Source organism: Xenia sp. Carnegie-2017, unplaced genomic scaffold (genome assembly GCF_021976095.1).
Source record: "Xenia sp. Carnegie-2017 unplaced genomic scaffold, XeniaSp_v1 HiC_scaffold_1, whole genome shotgun sequence".
Lineage (NCBI taxonomy): Eukaryota > Metazoa > Cnidaria > Anthozoa > Malacalcyonacea > Xeniidae > Xenia > Xenia sp. Carnegie-2017.
The window spans coordinates 39,872-60,186 of NW_025813402.1; the positions used below are offsets into that span (position 1 = coordinate 39,872).

The 20,315-nt window shown below is 33.0% G+C and overlaps 2 protein-coding genes and 1 long non-coding RNA gene across 4 annotated transcripts in view; 2 read left to right on the plus strand and 1 right to left on the minus strand.

Annotated features, from left to right (window-relative positions):
- LOC124440684 (eukaryotic translation initiation factor 2 subunit 1-like) overlaps positions 1-20,315 on the plus strand; it is a 111,041-nt gene that overhangs the window by 7,505 nt on the left and 83,221 nt on the right. The window contains exon 1 of one of the 2 annotated variants that reach the window (XM_046991110.1): positions 12,681-12,896. The exons of the other annotated variant lie outside the window; for it this stretch is intronic. The gene's annotated coding sequence lies outside the window, so the exon portion shown is untranslated. Of the gene's footprint in view, positions 1-12,680; positions 12,897-20,315 lie in introns of those variants that run through there. 2 annotated transcript variants of the gene reach the window in all.
- LOC124440998 (eukaryotic translation initiation factor 2 subunit 1-like) overlaps positions 13,636-20,315 on the plus strand; it is a 36,684-nt gene continuing 30,004 nt past the window's right edge. The window contains exon 1 of the mRNA XM_046991420.1: positions 13,636-13,716. Coding sequence (XP_046847376.1) covers positions 13,681-13,716 — 36 coding nt within the window. The 5' untranslated portion in view covers positions 13,636-13,680. The remainder of the gene's footprint in view (positions 13,717-20,315) is intronic.
- LOC124441159 lies at positions 14,265-15,552 on the minus strand. Its single transcript, XR_006946891.1, has 2 exons — positions 15,323-15,552; positions 14,265-14,763 (listed from the first exon to the last, which is right to left on the minus strand). It is a non-coding gene; the product is annotated as an uncharacterized LOC124441159 (long non-coding RNA).

A 20,315-nucleotide genomic window follows, 5' to 3' on the forward strand; every position in this document is an offset into this window, starting at 1 on the left:
AACGACCAAACAAATTTTTTCTTGATATGTTAAGAATGAATAGTTCTTTTATGCGGATGTTTTATAAAGTCTTTTGCATTATTATCTTCATTCAATTAAGTTCTAATCATCCAGTGTTGTACATCATAATTTTTGTATAATTAAGAATGCACATTTTGTATTATTCCTTTCCCAATACATCTCACTTGTAATTACAGACATTGTAATTTGTATTTCAATGCAGTACATCAACCTGACATTGTCATTCTGCGTTACAATGCATTTTACACTTGACCCAGTTTTTGGTTAGGTTGTCTTCTGTTATATAAGGAATATGTTGCTTTAGCTCTTCCACTAAAGATGTGTTGTTTTGTAAGTACACCATAGAAATTCTATCATACGACCCTTAAAATATTTATATATGCACACATACTGCAAGCAACATTCAAAGTATTTCAATTTCTCAAAATGTGAATAACACAGTTTTAGTTTTGTACATGTATACTCAAAGCAAGGTAGCACAGCAGTTATGGAAGGTTATACTGCCTTTGAAAGACCCATCTAAAAGAACTTTTTGTATATAATAGCAGAGTAAAACATGTTTTCATTTAGTGGTTCATTACCGTTGTGTTTTTGCAGTTGTATTTGAGTCTAATAAAGAACTAACTTGGCATTCAAAATCATTATGCATGGCGGATCTTGTTTAGTCAGTGCTGTTGTACATAGTTTTCAACATTTTAACTAAATGTCATTCTTTTTTTCCTCTGATTAAAATGCCATAGTTCGCTGCATTTAATTTATTTAAAATTATTAAATTTTTTATTTTAAGAATGCTTTGCCAAACTACTGCATTCTTCTATCATCACGATAGGAAAATTTTTATGATCGGAATCACAGAAAGGCTTAAAGTCGCAAATATTAATGTCATTGTTTGACTAGTTTTATATTAAATGTGTCACCCAGTATATTAGATCAGTGGTTTTACACATTCTTGGTAAAGGGCCTTGACGTCCTTAACACAGGACTTCTGGTTCTTAAACAAAATTCAAACATTCTTTTAGAAAATTGGTTCGATTCTTTAACTTTGTTTCGTTTAAAATGTTTGAAAGATTTTCAGACTAATCTTTGATAACATGTTCATTCACATTTATAGTCCACAACACTTTAAAAGATGTCTTGCTGTGAAACAAGAAAAATGCGAGTCCCCATTGGCCATGTCAGAAACAGTGGCTGCTGCAGGAGTTAATGATAAATCAATTAGGAACTGGATAAACGAACAATTGTAATTTATAGAGTCAATCAATTTCATCTATTCCATTTGTTGTACCAAGAACATGTTGTATATATTTATGTATTTCGGTGACGTCGACATAAAAACTTGTTGCTATTGGCGAAAAACGAGTAAACACAACTGTAATAAATATTGGCTGAACTCAAAATGCACATTACCATGTTGTGGCGAATTTTTCATTAATTTGTATAAATTTTTCTTTGTGTCTTTGGTGTCAACAGCATAAACTATACAGCTTTAAAAACTATTATGTCAACGTCTACAAAAGTCCCAGTGTTTCTCAAATTCATCGCATATTATTCTTTCGACACAAATGCAAGCAATAGTTTCAAGGGAAATCACTTTCGTTTTGTGAACGGAATTAGATATTCCCAGATATTCCCAGCACGGAATCGGCGGAATAGGAAGTTGTAAATTTTATGTCATATATTGAGCATACACCTAAATATTGTCAAGTGAAGTTGTAAATTTTATGTCATATATTGAGCATACACCAAAATATTGTCAAGTGAAGTTGTAAATTTTATGTCATATATTGAGCATACACCTAAAATATTGTCAAGGTCACAAACCATTTACTGGTTGTTGTAGATTCATAAACAATAATCATATCTTATATAGTTTACAAAGTTTCCAACGTTTCTAAGATGATCATGACTTGCGTTCGTTTAGTGTATGTATAAACCTAAAATATGACGATCGCGGAAAGCGAATTTTCAATATGAACATAATAGCCCAACATAAGACTTTTAAAAAGCCATCACAATAGTAAAATGAAGAAAGATTATTAATAACGTTTCGTCTTTAACTTAAGACATCTTCAGATTATTTGAGATAAATTACATACATGAGTTTTAAATACAAGCATATATTCAGTCTGGAATGTGCGGTCGTAGCTTGTGATGATAGTACTCGTATCCGAGCGGGCTTTGTGTTTATTTCTTCTTGTAACAACTTATGTTGACATTGTCGATAGGCGCTAGAAGATCGCAATCTGCGATGAGCAACTTTAAACCATAGGAATTGTGGTATTATTGTGCGCTTCTTACACGTTATAAGGAACTCTAGGTCGAGTTTGGCTCTTCCAAGCTTGAGTTCAAGACGCTGGAATTTCCTGAACGCTTCGAGTGCTCCGTTATTGTAGCGTTTATTCAAAATCGTGGCCTGAGATTTGCCAGGCGGAAAGCGAATTTTCAATATGAACATAATAACCCATCATAAGACTTTTAAAAGCCATCACAATAATAAAATAAAAGAAAGATAAAAGGTTTTTAATAATAACGTTTCGTTATGTCCAGTTGTATCAGATATATCATTAATCTTATCAATTACTTCATCTGGCTTTATTCGTTGACAGCCATTGTCTTCATTTAGTAAGTTGACAGGCTCAATTTCATCATCTGTTAACAAACTACAATTACTTGTTGAGCTGCTGCTGGTATCATAGTCTTTATTTAGTAAGCTGACATGGTTAATTTTATCATCGGTTAACAAACTACAATTACTTGTCGAGCTGCTTCTGGTAGTTCATACTGACAAATTAGTTTTTTGTTGCTCCACACTTTATGTACCAACCACTGTAGAAAATTATAGTTCTCCAATTTTGTTTTAGAGGAAACAACAGCTGACAGAGATGTTCCAGTTTTATTTACTTTTTTAAAGTCATTTCTTCGCTTGCTGAATCTTTTTTTTGCTGAATTTTTGACATAAAAAAAAAATCTAATTAGTGTTAGTTTTAGAGTGGACATAAAAAATTTAGAAAAAAATTTTGATAAATTGAAAGCTGTATATTTTATAGCAGACTGCAGTCTCTACATCCGCAGTCTCTACAATTTTGAAATCCGCCACTCAAGCACACCTATATTTAGTTTACATTGTTTTACCTTCCAATAGATTCAGATTTTCTGCCATATTTCTGCCACTTTCTGCCAAATATGGAACGACAAACTTGTCTTTATAATCCTTATATGTTGTGTCATATAAGCATGAAACGCACTTCCTCAGCCAACTTTTCATCAAATTTAATAGTTTCTGCATTATGTAATTGAACACATATTGAAGCCGCCATTTTAAATTCCTAAATTTTCATTCAAGATGATTTCATTTTGGCGATTAACGCGAATAAATATCAAAATTTTGATATTTTATCGCGTTTTTAATCGCCGTTTATGGCGATTTAAGTTGCTGTTTCAGGAACTTCAATCATATTAACATCACGAGAAAAATGTGCAGGTTTGCAGAAGATTTGTCGCTTGATTATTATGAAAGAAACGCATTCTGATTGGTTTTAGACTCCGATGTAAATGATGGAGGGCCATTATTGTGGTAGTTGTGTAATACCCTTAGTATAAAGCGGCACGAGTAAGGTACAAAAACCAGCAAGATAGTCAACGAATTGAAATAATTTTTAATTCCTACACTTTCCTTTTTGTGGTTAACTTGGTTTCAGGAGAACAGGTAAGTCTGACTTATTTATTAGTTTGAAACATGATCGAAACACATTTTGTAATGCATAAACTTTTTACTCGACCTAAATTTTGTTTTTCCTTATTTCAGGTGCATTTTTTTCCTAAAAAATTTAATGGTTAATCAAATCGAATAGAGTTATTAAACTTTAAAGTTTATATCAACCTTATTCTGCGCCTGTGTGACATTTTTTTTCATCAAGTAATAATATTAAATCATGAAAATAGATTTTGTATAAACGTTATTTTCTTGGGAGAGTTACGTGCAAAAGCGAACATTTGTGTCTGTCTATTAAGCCGCACTGATGAACTTGCCGTGCGTACTTGTCATTCGTGAGAGATGAGTCGAATATCAAACGCGTTTGATCTGTACGAATGACAAATGTTGTTCAAAACTTCCGCGCACACAAAGGAAATTCTGTCGATCACACTTGTCACGAATAACAAGTACGCGCGGCAAGTTCACCAGTGTGCGGCGGGCTTTACGGAATGAGGGGGAGCGCACAATCACAATCAAATGGTAATGAATTTATCTTTAAAATTGTTTGAAACGTGAAATGAAATAAGATGAAAAGCACGGGAGCTATTTTTTGCCGGAAATCAACCGTCGACTTTTCAGAACGCGTGCCTTTGTTTAAATGTATTTCAAATCAGGTATGGCACGTTTGAATTAAAGGCCGTTCACTCGATCCGATTTGTCGAATCCGATTTTGTTGGATCCTAAAACGGATCGTGTGAGCTTATATAAAGTTAGTCTCCGACAGTCGGATCCGTGAATCTACAAAATGAGGATAGAAATAGAACTTGTTCTGTTCTCATCTCACCGACAAGATCAGAGGAAGCCGACTAAACAAATTATATATATTTGAAAGACTTGGAAACAAGAAGAAAAGTACGCAAATATATCGATAAATTACTGAACAACACAAATGGCTGCTCTCAAGATTGTAAATATCTAAACGTATCTAAATATCAACAAAACTATCTGACCGTCTGAACAAGCAATCAAAATACGGAACCAAAACAATAGGATCTGACAAATCGGAACGTGTAAACCGGCCTTCAGATAGAAAGAAAACTCTAAATATGACAAAATAAACCTTGCCAACGCAAAGCTAAAAGTTAAAAGAACGCATGTAAAAATTTCTTTGTCTATCATTCTAATCACCCAATCATAACGTATGTATGAAACCAACTAGAATGCTGTACACGGAGGTGGTTCCAATGGCTGTGACCACGGCTGAGCCCTGCAAATTTTTCCGGACAAGGGGTCGGGGCAGCACTTACGATAGCAACTTCTGGTTTAATAATTGCCAAATAGCACAACGAATTAAAAACTACCCGCGCCAATAGTCTCAGATCATCATACTTCTTACGCGATCGTGTATCAATACTTTGGTTGTCTGTAAGATTGAAATCAAATTTTAAACATTATCAATTAACTTTTAAAATCTTGCAGGGAAAAGTTCCGTGAATAAAGACTTTTAACTTCATTTTATACCAGCATAGACATGGGTCATAAGCTAAAAATCCAACAACAAGAGAGGTTGGAACATGGGAACATGAGGTAAGCAATGGTGAACAAAATGTTCAAGATCGTCTTGGTGAAGTGACGGCAGGAGTAGAAAATTGTAGGAGACGTCGTTCCATACAAGAGACTCTAGTTGAAGAATTCAATTTTTTACCTCATGTTTTGGATTTGATAAGAGAACATGGATATACGATGGAAGCTGGATGATTTTGTGTTGAATGCTCAGTCAACACAAGAAGAAGTTTAAATCAGAATGTATTAGTTGCCAATTTTCAGGTCCGTTTTTCAAACTTTGCATTTTACATGAGCCGAATGCATTTAAAACAAAAGATAGCAAGGAATTTATCTAATTTTTTTGTGTCTTGAATGCATTTGGCGTATGTAAATGCAAAATATAATATATAGAAAGAACCATTCACTATATTATAGTAAAAAGAACCATTCACTATATAATAGTGTAAAATGTAAACACTTGAAAACGCATCTTGTTTCAAAAACGGAAACTTTCAAGAACATATTTGTTTACATCTTGTGTAGCTAATTGACAATTAATTAATGAACCATAATCAGTAACCGTACTTTAAACTTTTGTACGTAAAGATATACTGTATTTATTTTTTTATTTATGTCATTAACTTTGAATGGAATGATAATTTTTGATGTAATCAGTTTTAACAGTGTTTTTAACATCAAACCGTTCACCGTTTTCTCTCGAAGTGTTCCTAATAGACTAAAGCAGTTGATTTCAAAACAAGCCAAATAATAATGGTAAATTCTGGTTATTTAAAAACAACGAGAAGATATTGTAAACTGCTACACAAATGCAGAATGATTTGATAAATTGTTTAATGTATTTTCCTCGTGTCGAGTGAGACTTATTCAAGCTCTTGACCAATCACCGCACCGCATTGTGTTTATTTTATGACGCCTGATGACGCCTGAAGCAGCACAACCTGATTGGCTGCAATGCAGTGTAAGGCAATCATTATTTGAGTAATGGTAAATGTGATAAAGTTTTATATTTAATCTGTCCTTTCATTTGCCCTGGCATACTTCTATAGCGTGGAAATTTTCCAACGTAAGTTTATAATGTACTATTTTCATGAAAGCATTTTACACTTCTGTTCTAAGCATTTTGATTCTTATAAATAAACGTTCAAAGACGAGTATATTTGAGAGCACGCGGTTTTTGTGAGCACTTTAAATATCGATTTGTGTCATATGTTTAAGTGTGACTTCATGTTTTCTTTATCCGTTCTTCCTCCAGGCTTTTAGGATGAATAAATATCAATCATTGGGAAACTTGAACGTTTTAAAATCAAGGAAAAGCGAACTACTAAAACAATGAAGATGTTGAGAAATATGTGACTGTTCTTGGCGACTGGCGTTCCCAATTGCGTACCCTAGACAGACATGAAAGTGCTGGTAAAACTGACCGCCACTTAATTCGCTCATTTGTGTTCTTCATCAGTGTCTTGTATTTTGTTGTATCTTGTTGGACAAGGTAAAGACATTATTGTCTGATAAAGGCAAACTCACTTATGAAAAGATAAATCAACTGAATGATCTAAAGGTAGATCTCTACAAGTGTTAACCAAGCTTCTTGTAATAAATCTGATCTACAATTTTGTGGCTTTAAGCGAAATTACAATTGAGTATGTGTATGAATTTAATCTTTATAATGCTTTGAAAGTATAGCGTGTGCCATTACAATCTAAACCATCCTGAGATAAATGATCTCTTTGACTTGGAAATCACCCCAGAAGATGTTCTGTGCTCAGTGCTTGGTTTGAAAAATGAGGTTTGCTTGCAGGCCATCCAAAGAACAAACTCCTTACATGAGAAAACACAAAAGTGAAAAGGTACATTTGCTAAGATTTTTTACGGAGTTTGGAAAAGAAGACAGATATGCTTAAAAGATCTCAGAGATAGTGAGTTGCTAAAATCTTGTGCAAGATTGGTTTTACAAAGCATCGATCTGAATTTATTGCTAAGTGGATAACCAGCATGCCAGATCGAATCACAAACCAATTTTATCCTGGGTGGAAACACATTGAAGATCATTTTAAACTATGATATCTTCTTAAATGATCAAGTTCGATTTTCCTTTCAAAATGATAATCAAAATGAATGGTTTTACTATTAATATCCCGTTTAGATGAAGAGGAAGACATAGTCATCCTATAAATATGATCAATGTTGAATGCAAAGAATGCTCAATCCCCATGTTGGATCAAAAATGTTCACGTGATATAAATGAAAATAATCCTGTGACGAAGTATATTTCCATTGTACTGATCACAAAATTGCTGTAGATATTCTGGAAATGTAATTGTGCTGGGTGGTGAAAGAAATCAGACTTCTCTGATGGAGAATAGTTTCTACATGGTAAATAATGCAAAGTTCTCATTAGAGCAATGTGGATTGAGCAGTACACATCCAGCTAAAATCATGTTTGATGTGAGTCCTCAAAAAATGAGCAAGGTTAAAGGAATTGATTTATCAGTGCTGAAAAAGAAGATTGGAAGATTGTGAGTATTTTAAGCTCAAGTAGCCATGGTATTGGTAATTTACCTAACAATTTGTTTGACCCACACATGAAAGACAATGTGATTACATCAGAGGCTGTTTCGAAGATGGTTCTATTGAAAACAACAAATTATCTCAAGGTTTCAACAAATTTGCATAAGAAAATGAATTATACAAGAGAATTAAATCATCATCAATTTTATGATAAATAGGTTTGTGTAAAACGCAAGAACTCAAGAAAAGGAACCATTCAATAATTGGCAGAAAGGCATGACTTTAATCTTATGTTAATGAACCATTTAAATAATTTGTACGTTTAATCTCTTTCTAATAATATTTATTTTAATGTAATTATTAATATTTATTGAATGGTATTTTTGTGTATATGCGTTATAATATAAACCACTGATATAATTGTACATTCCTGATAATTGTTTCCATAGAAATTATTTATGATGCAGTCGAGACATTGTCTTCAAGATGGAAATCGACTGAGTGAAATTTTTAATTTTAGCAAACCATCCTCACTACCAATTATGTATTTTTCCATTGCCAAGTTTACAAATTTTTAATTTTACTGCCAGTTGTAGATTCGATAAAAACAGAATGTTTTGAAATACTGTTTGTAAGGGCTCTTATAGTGATTTCTATTTTATTTTCCTATCACAAGTTTCCAATTATTGTGATGACGACTAGCTTTTGTTTTGTGAATTAGTTTAGCCTTCTCTCATTTATTTCAAAGCGTTTAAAGGGATTTCCTTGGCTGTTAAAATCTGGGAAGAAAAACACGTGACCTAAGTCTCTAATATGTATTGATATTTATATATAGTCAATGGCGCGGTATATTTATAGGTTTGTTATTGTGAAATGTTGAGATTCAGTGTTTATTTGTTGCTTTGAATTGTATTCAGAGCTACAAAATTTCGACAATGACTTCAAGAAAGCGTTGCTACAATGGATTAAAACATGCAAAACAACATATGATATTATTTTTCATTTTATTCGGCGTACTTTGTGGATTTTACTTGGTTCTTTATTACATGGCAATGTTCAGTCGTCCATAGATCCAACACCGAAGGAATATGCAATGTACGTGCCGTTTCTTGGTGAGATTTGGGTGAGAGCATTAAGACTTTTGGTTCTTCCTTTGATTGTATCCAGCTTGCTTTTGGCAGTCGCTGAATTGGAGTCAAAACAGAGCGGAAAATTGTGAAGAAGAACATTGCTGTATTGTCTTATGACTACAATGTTTGGGGAGTGATTTGTTTATTTGCATTTAACCTGGAATGTTAACGTGAAAGAACCAGAACCGAACGAAGAAAAAGTTGAACCAATACATTCTGTGCTTGACGTATAAGGTTTGTGCAAAATATTGATAAATTTACTGAGTTTGCGCCCAGCTTTCGCTTTCACTGCAAAAATTTTCTTATACGTATAAGTTATATTTCAAAAATTTTCTTATACGTATAAGTTAACGACAATGCTTTTTATTTTTTTTGAAGGCAACTTTATTTACTATAACGTAAATGTTACGTTCGCAAACTGTGCAAGTGTACGAGATTTTCGAGCGCATACGGAAGTCGCGTTATCGCAATATTCACTAGATTGTTAATCTTCTATTTGTGACAAACTTGCCTTAAGTACAAGAGGTGGCTATGACTTTTATACATTATTATATTCATATTTGACACTTTTTTTACTATGCCATACGAACCACAACTACCAAAGTGATCAACACCACAAGATCGTAATGCTATGTTATAGAATACCCGTCCACTCACTATCTACTTATATAATATGCCTTGTTCTTTATACTTTGTTCTTTATTTTGACCATTAAATGACACTAAATGATACTTGATAAATAATAATTGAGAACTAAACGATATTTTAGTTTAACTTAAGCCTGTAAGGGTGCCTTTAAAATCATAATCTTAAATGGATAAGTTAATCTGAAACAAAGCCTTTACAACAATGACCTTGAAATATAAAAATTACAATAAACCTTCCACACTCTACTCATCACACACTCAATTTCACATCTCTTTGAGACAGTGAGTGGAAGGTTTATTGGAATTTTTGAATTTCAAAGTCATTGTTCTAAAGGCTATGTTTCAGAATAACTTATCCATTTCAAATCGTTTTATTTCATAGCTTTTAACCTTTTAATAACGAGATCATTGTTAAGTGATTATTGCTGTCATTAGATTGTTTCATTCCTAAATAGTTGATCTCTAAACAAGTTAATTATGACGGCCAATTTTATAACATTGACCGCAAGACGTAAAATTGGCCGTTTGATTGTAAATCATGATTTTAATCTTCCGTGCCATAATATTTCGCATTTTAGGCTCTTGTCCACTGCTCACTGCGAAATTTAACTGTGAAGTGTTAAGTAAAGAAAAGGTTGATGAATGCTATGTAGCTGATCTTCAAAGTACGTAAAATGTCTTATGAGATATTATTGCCTATAGAAAATTTTACTATGTTAAATTTTAGCGACGAAGTTCACTTTCCATGTCTGTGAATATCAACCATATTTATAGCACACTAACTTGTAAGAACGTATTCTTTGGAGACAATGATTATCTCGTTATTATATTCCCTGGGAAACACGTTTTATTGAGCTGGTGGCTCATGACTTGTGCATTCTAATTTCTAAAGCGAAGTTCAATATTTATAATTTCTTCACAAACACGACACGAAACGGACATTACACGCGACAGCAGAAAATTGCATAGTCAATTTAGTCAAGTAGGAGTTTTGCTTACCCAGGGCAGGCTACACTGAAGAATTTTTTTGCGACAGTGTTTTCTGTAATTTTCCTCTAAAACAATTATATTGTTTCTTCCCTTAATACGCTTTGTCCGAAGATCTTATGATGCACTTCCCTACATTCACATGCTGGGTATGTTAAGGGACTTCCTCTTGCAGAGGAAGCATATCAGATGAAGTGACTGTTGCATTATGGGTATTTTGCATGGGTGAAAAAAAAAGAAAAAAAGAAAAAAGTTTCCTAAATACACCATGCTGCGTCTTGTTCCGTTATAAAGTAAACAAACATATCTTGTTCCGTTGTTGTTCAACATTGTGGAATGGCAGTCATCGTGGTTGTTGCATTGCACTGGTGTGTCATGTAGCTGTGGCAGAATGAATGATTTAAGTTGTTAAAGTTGGTCAACTGTATTTACATTCGATTTTATACAAAGTAAGGAAAGGAGCGAAAACGGTGAAAAAATCCAGAGCTAACTCTAATCAAATACGGACGAGAATAAAGATATAGAAGAAAATCTCTAGAGCTTGAAGAAAGTACATCAAGACGAAAAAAAAAATTCCCGTTCACAAAAACATTCCAGAGAGCGTTGCAGAGGATCAAAAGATGGAACCTGGAGCAGAAAGTCAGACTGAATATTTAATATTTTTACTCGTACTTTTATATTGGGAACTTCTTATTGAATTGTATGATTTAAATTTTTCTTCAATTCCTGATGAACTATAAATATCTATAATTTGTACAAGTTCGCCGTGAACATAATGATAATTGAAATATTAACTAATTAGAACAAATGTACTTTTCGATGTCGTATTTTCTATTTTAAAACGCCCACTTATCTATTTGATTACCTCAGAGCCCTCTATTTTTAAGAGTTGGGACATCTATTGTTATCCGTTTGATTGGGCAATATTGATCACCTGATCAATTTCCGCTATTTTGGTTCCTAGTTTTGAAATTTGAGCTTGTGTTTATATAGCAATTGCTGCTAGTAATACAGTATTTTGAGATAATATTGCGTTTTTTTATGGATAAGTTTGTAATAACTGATTGTTGACGGCTACTAAATGTCATTAAATATCACAAGAATCGAGGATTACGAAAAAAATGAAAGAAATGCCTTTACGTCGAACTTACGAAATCTGATTGCGTATGGTGATTGTTGTGCTCAACTGCTTTCGATATAAGGTTCAATTAACTGACTCAAGTAGAGAACCCTTTTTGGGCCAAATAACATTGCAAAGTTCGTGCTGATGCAGTTTCAATAGTTTTCTTACTACAAAGCTTGTTTTTAAATCGAAGATGATTTCTCATTATGTTCTGAAATAGGTCAATCTACAAGCCTCTCAATTCTCAGCCACTTCCATACTAAAACAACTTCACCAAATCACAGAAACTCTTACGATTTTCCATGTTGTATTTTGTATTTTAGTTCATCATTTAAAAAAGTAATTATAATTAGGATATTCACTGAAACAGCTGAGTACAATATATTTTTGGTAATGAATTCTACGAATGTACCCTACTTCTGTAGCTCAAAGTAGAACATTACTTCTTTCTAGACTTGTCGATGATATTTTAATTGTAGGTTTTGGTTTATAAGATCACAGAGGCATATCTCCATAATTTCAGCTATTTGGACTTTTTAATGTATATTACAACTGTTGCTGTGTTTCTCATATATATTAAAATATTGGTGGGCTTTCTGATATATAATTAGGTGCTGCTAGCTTTTTGATATATATATTTCACTGGCAATACAAGGCATAGAATTTGAACAAACGGGGCTGAGCCCCCTCCAAACACACCCCTGTTTGATCAATAAACACATACAGAAGTTGTGTCATTCCTCAACCCATAAATTTAACTCTTTGCTAAATTAAAGATTGCATCAGACTCATATGCTGTATAAAAGACTACAAACAGTAGCATTTATATTTAACAGACTGTTCTTCAACAACAGAAATGTTTCATGTTATTGTGGAGTTCATTGGGATAACCTGGGGTCGGAAAACCCATTACGTCATTGAATACTTCACAAACCATTTTCACGACAGACATCGAATAATAATCGGCGAATACCGATAGTTTCCACCGGATGTTTCCGAGAATCGGTAAAGTCAGTCATGTAAACTCAAACTGTAAACTTGTTCGTCTGTATTTAAAGTATTATCGTTTGAGGTTCTTGAAAAGTTTTCAATGAAAAATGCAACTGATTAAACAATCTACGTTATATCTTTGTACATATTTTGTGCCATCATCAACATAACGAATTGTTTGTATTTCTATTTCAAAATCGAGCGACGTTTAATATTATGACTTCATTTAGGTAAGTTCTATTGTACTGTAATCATTGAGCATGTTTAGACTTTATAAAAAGATCTTTACTCCTTTTGAATTTTAAAACTACTTTATGTTTATGGCAAAAGTTTGCTGAGATTTTGTTTACGATTGTAACATGTGACAGCCAGGGTTATGTGTTTATTAGCATAATTATCAGTCAGCCAAGCTTTTTTTGAAACCATTATGAATCAACATTAACATCATCTGGCGTCGTACATGAACTGTTCTTAACCAATAGAGCTATACCTCATATTCATCATGTCATTTTAACTTTTAAATATGTTTATGTCAAGATTTCAATTATAAAATGATTATTATATATACTACTGAACATTGTGTACAACAAGACAACTGTCAATAAATGAGTTGTCAAGGAAAATGAACCTTAAGAACCAAGAAAAGTATGAAGCTTTGTTTCACACCACTGTATATGACAGATCATTCACATTGAAATGCATCAAATTGCAATATTGCTACATAAACACAATGAGGATGGACATTTTGATGTTCACGAAAACAAGATTTAATTATTTATAGATGTTCCAAATGTGCACAGCAATGTAATTATATCTTACAATAGCTCTGCCAGGCCTAAATACCATACAATGATAAATAATCTTTTGAAAATTTCACTGTATGATTGTAAACTGTTTTCTTCTTTAAGATAAATCCATTTCACCACCAACCTATGTTGTCATGACAACAACAATGAATCGAGAAAAGGTTTGAAAGCTTTGGAAACATCTATCAAAGCCATTGAAGAAGTCATTATGAACAAGAAAGGAACATTTGTTTTACAACAAGCTGTAAGTGTTTGGTTTATATTTCTATGAAAAGTATATTGTATCACTAAAATGACATCCCCTGGTGCCTCTACTATCCTCATATCATCCTGTTACCATTTCCCTAAGTACCCCATGCTGTATTAAGACGGACATATTCAATCATTAGTCGTTTATTTGAAAATTACAATGACACCATCCCAATGCATTGAAATCAATAATATTAGGACCCTGTGACATTGGCAATAATTTATGTTAACTGTAAGCAAAAATTTGTTTTTCCTAAAGCTAATTATGCATTGTGATATCATAATGATGTTTTTGCATATTGAAGAAAAGTTATGTGTCTCCAAAACAAAATAAAATAACAAAGCATGTGTTCACACCATTTACACAATGACTGTCTCATGTTTGCTTTCTCTGACTGTGTAACTATTATCAGAAGGACATCACTCGAGTCCATTGGACATTTTGCACACCTGTATGATGTATCAAAGATGTGAAATCATACAACTGACGTATGTTTAATGAGCTGCTGTTTTTTGCAGCATCAGAGAAAAGAATAAAACAAGCAGAGTTTGTCATGTTCTTATTCAAGTAGTACTTTATGTTTAACTTAGGAGCTAAACATGTTTCATACAAAATGTTTTATGGTTTTTGATTGGTTATATGAAATGCTCTTTAATATGCATTACATATAATTGGACAACTGTTTTTCTATTGTGTCTGTTGACATAAAATTATCAGTTTTAACAAAAATAAGCCTTCATAGAGATCAGAAATGTAAAAATCTTAAAATGATTTAAACTTATTCAGGAAAGAGGTCATTATTATATTTTATTATGCTAACTAACATTTCTATTTGACTTGATGGGATACTCTAGGAAGCACGGCAAATCTTTGCCTCGTGGATCTATGGTAATTATCGGAATTAGCGGGAAAAACTACGTCAGAGGTCTGGTACCGACAGAGAGATGCGTTCTGGTCATTTCTTGGTGAAAAGTACGTTGTACATCGAAGCTCGTCAGTTCGTAGATATATAAAAATTGCCAAATACCAGCTGTTATCCTTCTGTAAAAGTAAGTAAACATTCTTAGTTAACGTTAGAATGGAGTTTTGTAGATTTTGATGAATACGACGTCAGTATACATTGTCGTTCCAATAATAAAAGCGAAACCAAAGAAATATTTATATGTAAATGCAACTATGTTCAATGCATTTGGGTATAAGTGTAACAATTTTCATCATACAAAGGAAATTGTGCTAGGCTGTCGTCAATAGCTTCAAATATCTATTTTTTTGAACGGTTTCATGCGCCGTGTCGAAACATAAACGAACAAACATGTACTTATGAGAAACATGAAAATATTTAAACCAGTTATAACCAGGAGGCGTCAATTTCCTGAACACTTTAAACATCAAAACATGTTTTATAATATTTAAGTCACGCTTAAGTGAGAATCGTGTGATAAGTTTTGAAGTATGTATTGGTCTTTGCCTTCATTGTAACAAATCTATTGCGCACTTTAATGACAAAGGAATTTAAAGTTCTCTTGAGTGCAAACAATTTAGTGTAAATTTATCGTTTTAAAAATTTCAAAGTCGTGATTAAATATGGATCAGAAATTACCTTCTAGCTTGATTATCATACACTATAAATTTGTTGACGGTAATAACTCATTCTTTGGTATTTGATTATCAAAGATGTAGCCACATAGCACAAGTGTTCATCTCTTCCTCATAACTGTGGTGCATTGGAGCATGTTACATTCGATTTATCTCAACCTTTTCGCGTAATACTTTCAAGTTTGTTCAAAAGTGCTTATGTTTCTCAAAAGTTCCCGATCAAATTTGCAAATCTGTTCGATGATTGCCAACGTTGCTAAAAATAAAACATGAAATCAACTGCATACTAGCTTCGCATTGAAAGTGTCATGTTTGTATAATAATATGCAAACCACTAAAACTATAAATTTGTCCGCTAGATTCAATGTCGTGAAACCGTCAAAGCGATTTCTTCATAAGCTTTGAAGGAATTTTAATGCAAATAAATAAACGTTTACAACTGTAGCCATTGTGAACGTATCAAAGTTTTCGCTTTAAATATTTGAAATGTTTCTAATTATGTAATTCATTTTCTGAAATGCTTTTAATTGATGTTGTTTTTGTAAGAGTATCTATGATGTTCTTTAGAATGTCTCCGTGTTTATCAAAATCAATATTGAGAGATGTCTACACCATTTATCCACAAAAGAATAATGCTGTACCACAATACAACCAAACGATCATTTCTATGCTACAAAATAGACCTGAGCGAAGTCCTTTCGTTAGAACTGATATGTACGATATTGTGAGCTTGCTTTACATGTCGAATGAGTTGGTTGAAAAAGAGATCTTAAAAAGTGAAGGAGAAAATACACTATCGGTTAATCTGTCTCATCTTGATGACCAATCAATAACAGTTTTACTTAGAACCTACGTTAAGAAATTTTTCAACTGTACTATATTTACGAATAACGCCCTTCCTCTTTTCCTTACAATGAAAACTACCTAAACGGTTGGTTTACGCAGAATTTTTCACGTTTTAATGATGCAGGGGACCAAACTAATCAAGAAGTAAAGATTTTTAATGCAAGTAACAAAGATGAAGCAATTAGAGGTATCATCGAGGTTGAAGAATCGAAGAAAACGAAGACGAAAATACTGAGTTATATTTCCATGGCACTGATCATTCGTCTGCTCAGAAGATTCTTAAGAATGGTATTGAATTAAGTAAAGGTCGTGAAAAAGGCGACTTGTCGCATAGAGATGGCTTCTACATGGCAAATGATTATGAATACTCGTTAACGCAATATTCTAAAAAACCAAAACCAGCTCTTCTCATTTTTTGTTTACGCCCAAATAATTTGAAAGGTTTCCAAGAATTGTATTTATGTGATAATCGCAATAGACGAGACTTTGTTACAGTTACTCAATTCTTTAAGGCTGGAAGGAAAGTTTCTGTGAGCAGGAAACTATTTTCGGAATTAGAGAGGTGCGATTATATCAAAAGTCCAATTACAAGTGATGGTCGTTCAGCAGATGACCCAAGGGAAGATATTCTGCAGGTTTGTGTAAAGAAACACAAAATGGCTGAGGCAATGAGTGGTTCCCCATTTTTGGTGGGTGCAGTCTTTATAAAGGCTGATTCGTAGCAAATTGGCTGTAAGGGACGCAAGAAAACAAGAAAGGGAAGTTAGTACAGTAATAAACAGTTTGAAATTGTACGGAGTTGTATTCTCCATGAAAACAATCGTATCACACTTTATAACGTAACTCGTAGGACATATTGATTTTGTTTATAGTCATTATTTACCATTGCAAAAGCTGAATTGTAAAAATATTGATGTAAACAAATTTTAAACAATTATTGGATGACGTTGAGCATGATGTCAAGAAATAAAGTTCAACGTATACAATATCAGTCTAAAGAGTCCTATGTTCTCGCAAAATCAGTATTACCGCTTAGTTTATATCATTATTGACAAATGGAGCCGTAGCTGCTTTTCAAACGTCGGTGTTTTACACAATAAAAAGGCTCGTTCTGTTGTTTATTGTTAAAACTAAATTTTGAAGAAGCGACAACGACAACAAACTTCCTCGTGCCATTCTCTTACACGGTCAAACTTCGTACTCGTTGTTGTAGTCGTACTCTTGCTAAAGCTCCCTAATATCGACCGGCTCGTATTTTCGATTTCGTCTGGTAATGTTTTCACAACACTAAAGTAAACTCGCTAAAGTCTACATTTCAAAAATCTTACTTACACCAGCCGAATGATTTACTACCATTGAGTACCTATATCTACCAGCTAAATTGAAACGCAACTCATTTCCTCGACATTTTTTAGACAAAATTATCAAAACGTAAAACAGAAAACACCCAATTAAATCGTCAGACAACAACATACAGGAACTTTCCTACAACGATACTAACACCACACGATATTCAAACTTCCATAAATAGCGTATTTTTCTAAAGTCACCAAAAAGCGATTAACAACACTTATCAAACGATACTGCGTACTTTTTAAAATTAAATTAATCTTTGTGCCTTTTCGGTTTAAAAGTTCGATTTCTTTCAATCTTAAATACGGGGTAGAAATTATTACATTATTTCATTTACATTTTTGGAAATTACCATACTAATAAATTACCCAATGGTGACCAAACAAACGCATCTACCCCACAATTCCTCGCGGATCAATATAACATTAATATCATTCTTTCCCCCGTATTTTGTTTATTAGCTACTTGTTAGTTTATTAGCAAAATTGCTACTAAATATAGTAGCAATTTTGTAACTTATCGGACGAGTACTGAACTAAAGTACTGTTTTAGTGTCGTATGGATGGTGAATAATGGGGACAATTTCTTGTTTTTCATGACACGTAAGTGAGCTTAAATGTATTTCTTAAGTGTCATCAGTCTTTAAGTATTGCCAATGTTCGTCGTTACGTTAGTACTTAAAATCGAAACTAGCGTTTTGTCTTGTTGTTATATTTTGATTCTATTTTATATTATGTCTGTACGCAGTTAAACGTTTAGTTTATGTTAAAGTCGTGCTAATTTGTGAAAAAGGTTTTTAGTGAACTTAAAATACTTAAATGCCAGAAATACATTAATTCTTAAATCCTCTTCGTGCCCTAACTTCCGTGAAGAGAAAATTTCTTATCGTAAAATACTAAGTTATATATGAATGTGCTATTTCCTTGAAAGAATTTATCCCTTATGTTTTAGGCTTTTTGATTTTTATAAGTAAACTTTCAGAGGCGAGTTTTATAATTTCGTTGCCTTACGGTAACATGACGATGATGTATGAATTTATATTTAGCTTGAAAATTCTGCTGTTCTTATTGTTATTGGGAAGTATTGTTTTATATCTAAAGTTTAAGATAATTTTGTAAGTTTTTGGTAAGAACTTTAAACATAGATTTGTGTCAAATGTTTAAGTGTGACTTGATTATGTTTTTGTCCGCTCTTCGTTCTTAGTATGAATAAATATGCAATCATTGGCAGTCATGCATAAACATTATCCTATCCTTCGCGTTGATAAGCATTTCACATCAAAGATTGGTAAAATCAAGGAAAAGCGAACTGCTAAAAACAATGAAGATGTTGAGAAATTTGTGACTATTCTTAGCGGATGGCAAGTCGAATTAAGTATCTTTTGCATAAAGCTAGATATAGAAAAAAGTGCTGGCAGAACTGACCGCCACTTAATTCGTTCATTTTGTGTTCTTCATCAGTGTCTTGTATTTTGTTGTATCTTGTTGGACAAGGTAAAGACATTATTGTCTGATAAAGGTAAACTCTCTTATGAAGAGATAGAACAATTGATTTATCTAAAAGTACATCTCAACAATTTAACCAAGCTTCTCAATGAAACAAATCTTATCTACAACAATTGTTGTGGCATCAAGCAAGAAATAAGAGATGATGAGAATATTGAAAATCTTAGAAATGCTGTGAAAATATAAAAGTACCATTTCCAATCTAAACCATCCTGAGAGAAATGATCTCTTTGACTTTAATATCACCCCAGAAGATATTCTGTGCTCAGTGCTTGGTTTGAAAGTTGAGTTTGCTTTCAGGCTTTCCAAACTAAGTCCTCACATGAGAGAGCACTGGAATGAAAAGGAAAATTTGCTAAGATTCTTAAAGGAGTTTGAGGAAGACGACAGCATAGAAAATCTCAGAGATAGTAAAAAGGTTGCTAAAATCTTGTGCAAGATTGGTTTTACAAAGCATCGATCTAAATTTATTGCTAAATGGATAACCAGCATGCCAGATCCGAATCACAAACCAATTTTATCTTGGGTGGAAACTTACATTGAAAATCATTTTAAGTATGATATCTTCTTAAATGATCAAGTCTTCGATTTCCCTTTCAAAAATGATAATCAAAATGAATGGTTTACTGTGAATATCCCACGTTTAGATGAAGAGGGAAGACATAATCATCCTATAAATATGATCAATGTTGAATCGCAAGAAGATGCTCTACACCATGTTGGATCAATAGTTTCTAAACTAAATGAAAATAATCCTGAGACAAAAGTATATTTCCATTCTACTGATCACAAAAGTGCTGTTGATATTCTAGAAGACAGAATTGAGCTCGGTTTTGGTCAAGACAAATCAGACTTCTCTGATGGAGAAGGGTTCTACATGGTAAATAACGCAAAGTTCTCATTAGAGCAATATGGATTGAGCAGTACACATCCAGCTATTATCATGTTTGATGTGAGTCCTCAAAAACTGAGCAAGTTTAAAGGAATTGATTTATCCAGTGCTGAGAAAGAAGAAGATTGGAAATTAATTGTTGAGTATTTTCACTCAAGTAGCCATGGTATTGGTAATTTACCCAAGAATTTGTTCTCACACATAAGACAATGTGATTACATCAGAGGTCCTGTTTCTATAAATGGTTCTGTTGAAAATAACACATTATCTCAAGGTGTTGAACAAATTTGCATAAAGAAACAAGAATTGGCCAAGGAAATTGGGCATCCATCATCAATTTTAGGAGTGATTTTTCTTAAAGCTCATCAAATGACCTGAAGAACTTTAAAATGACTCTGGCC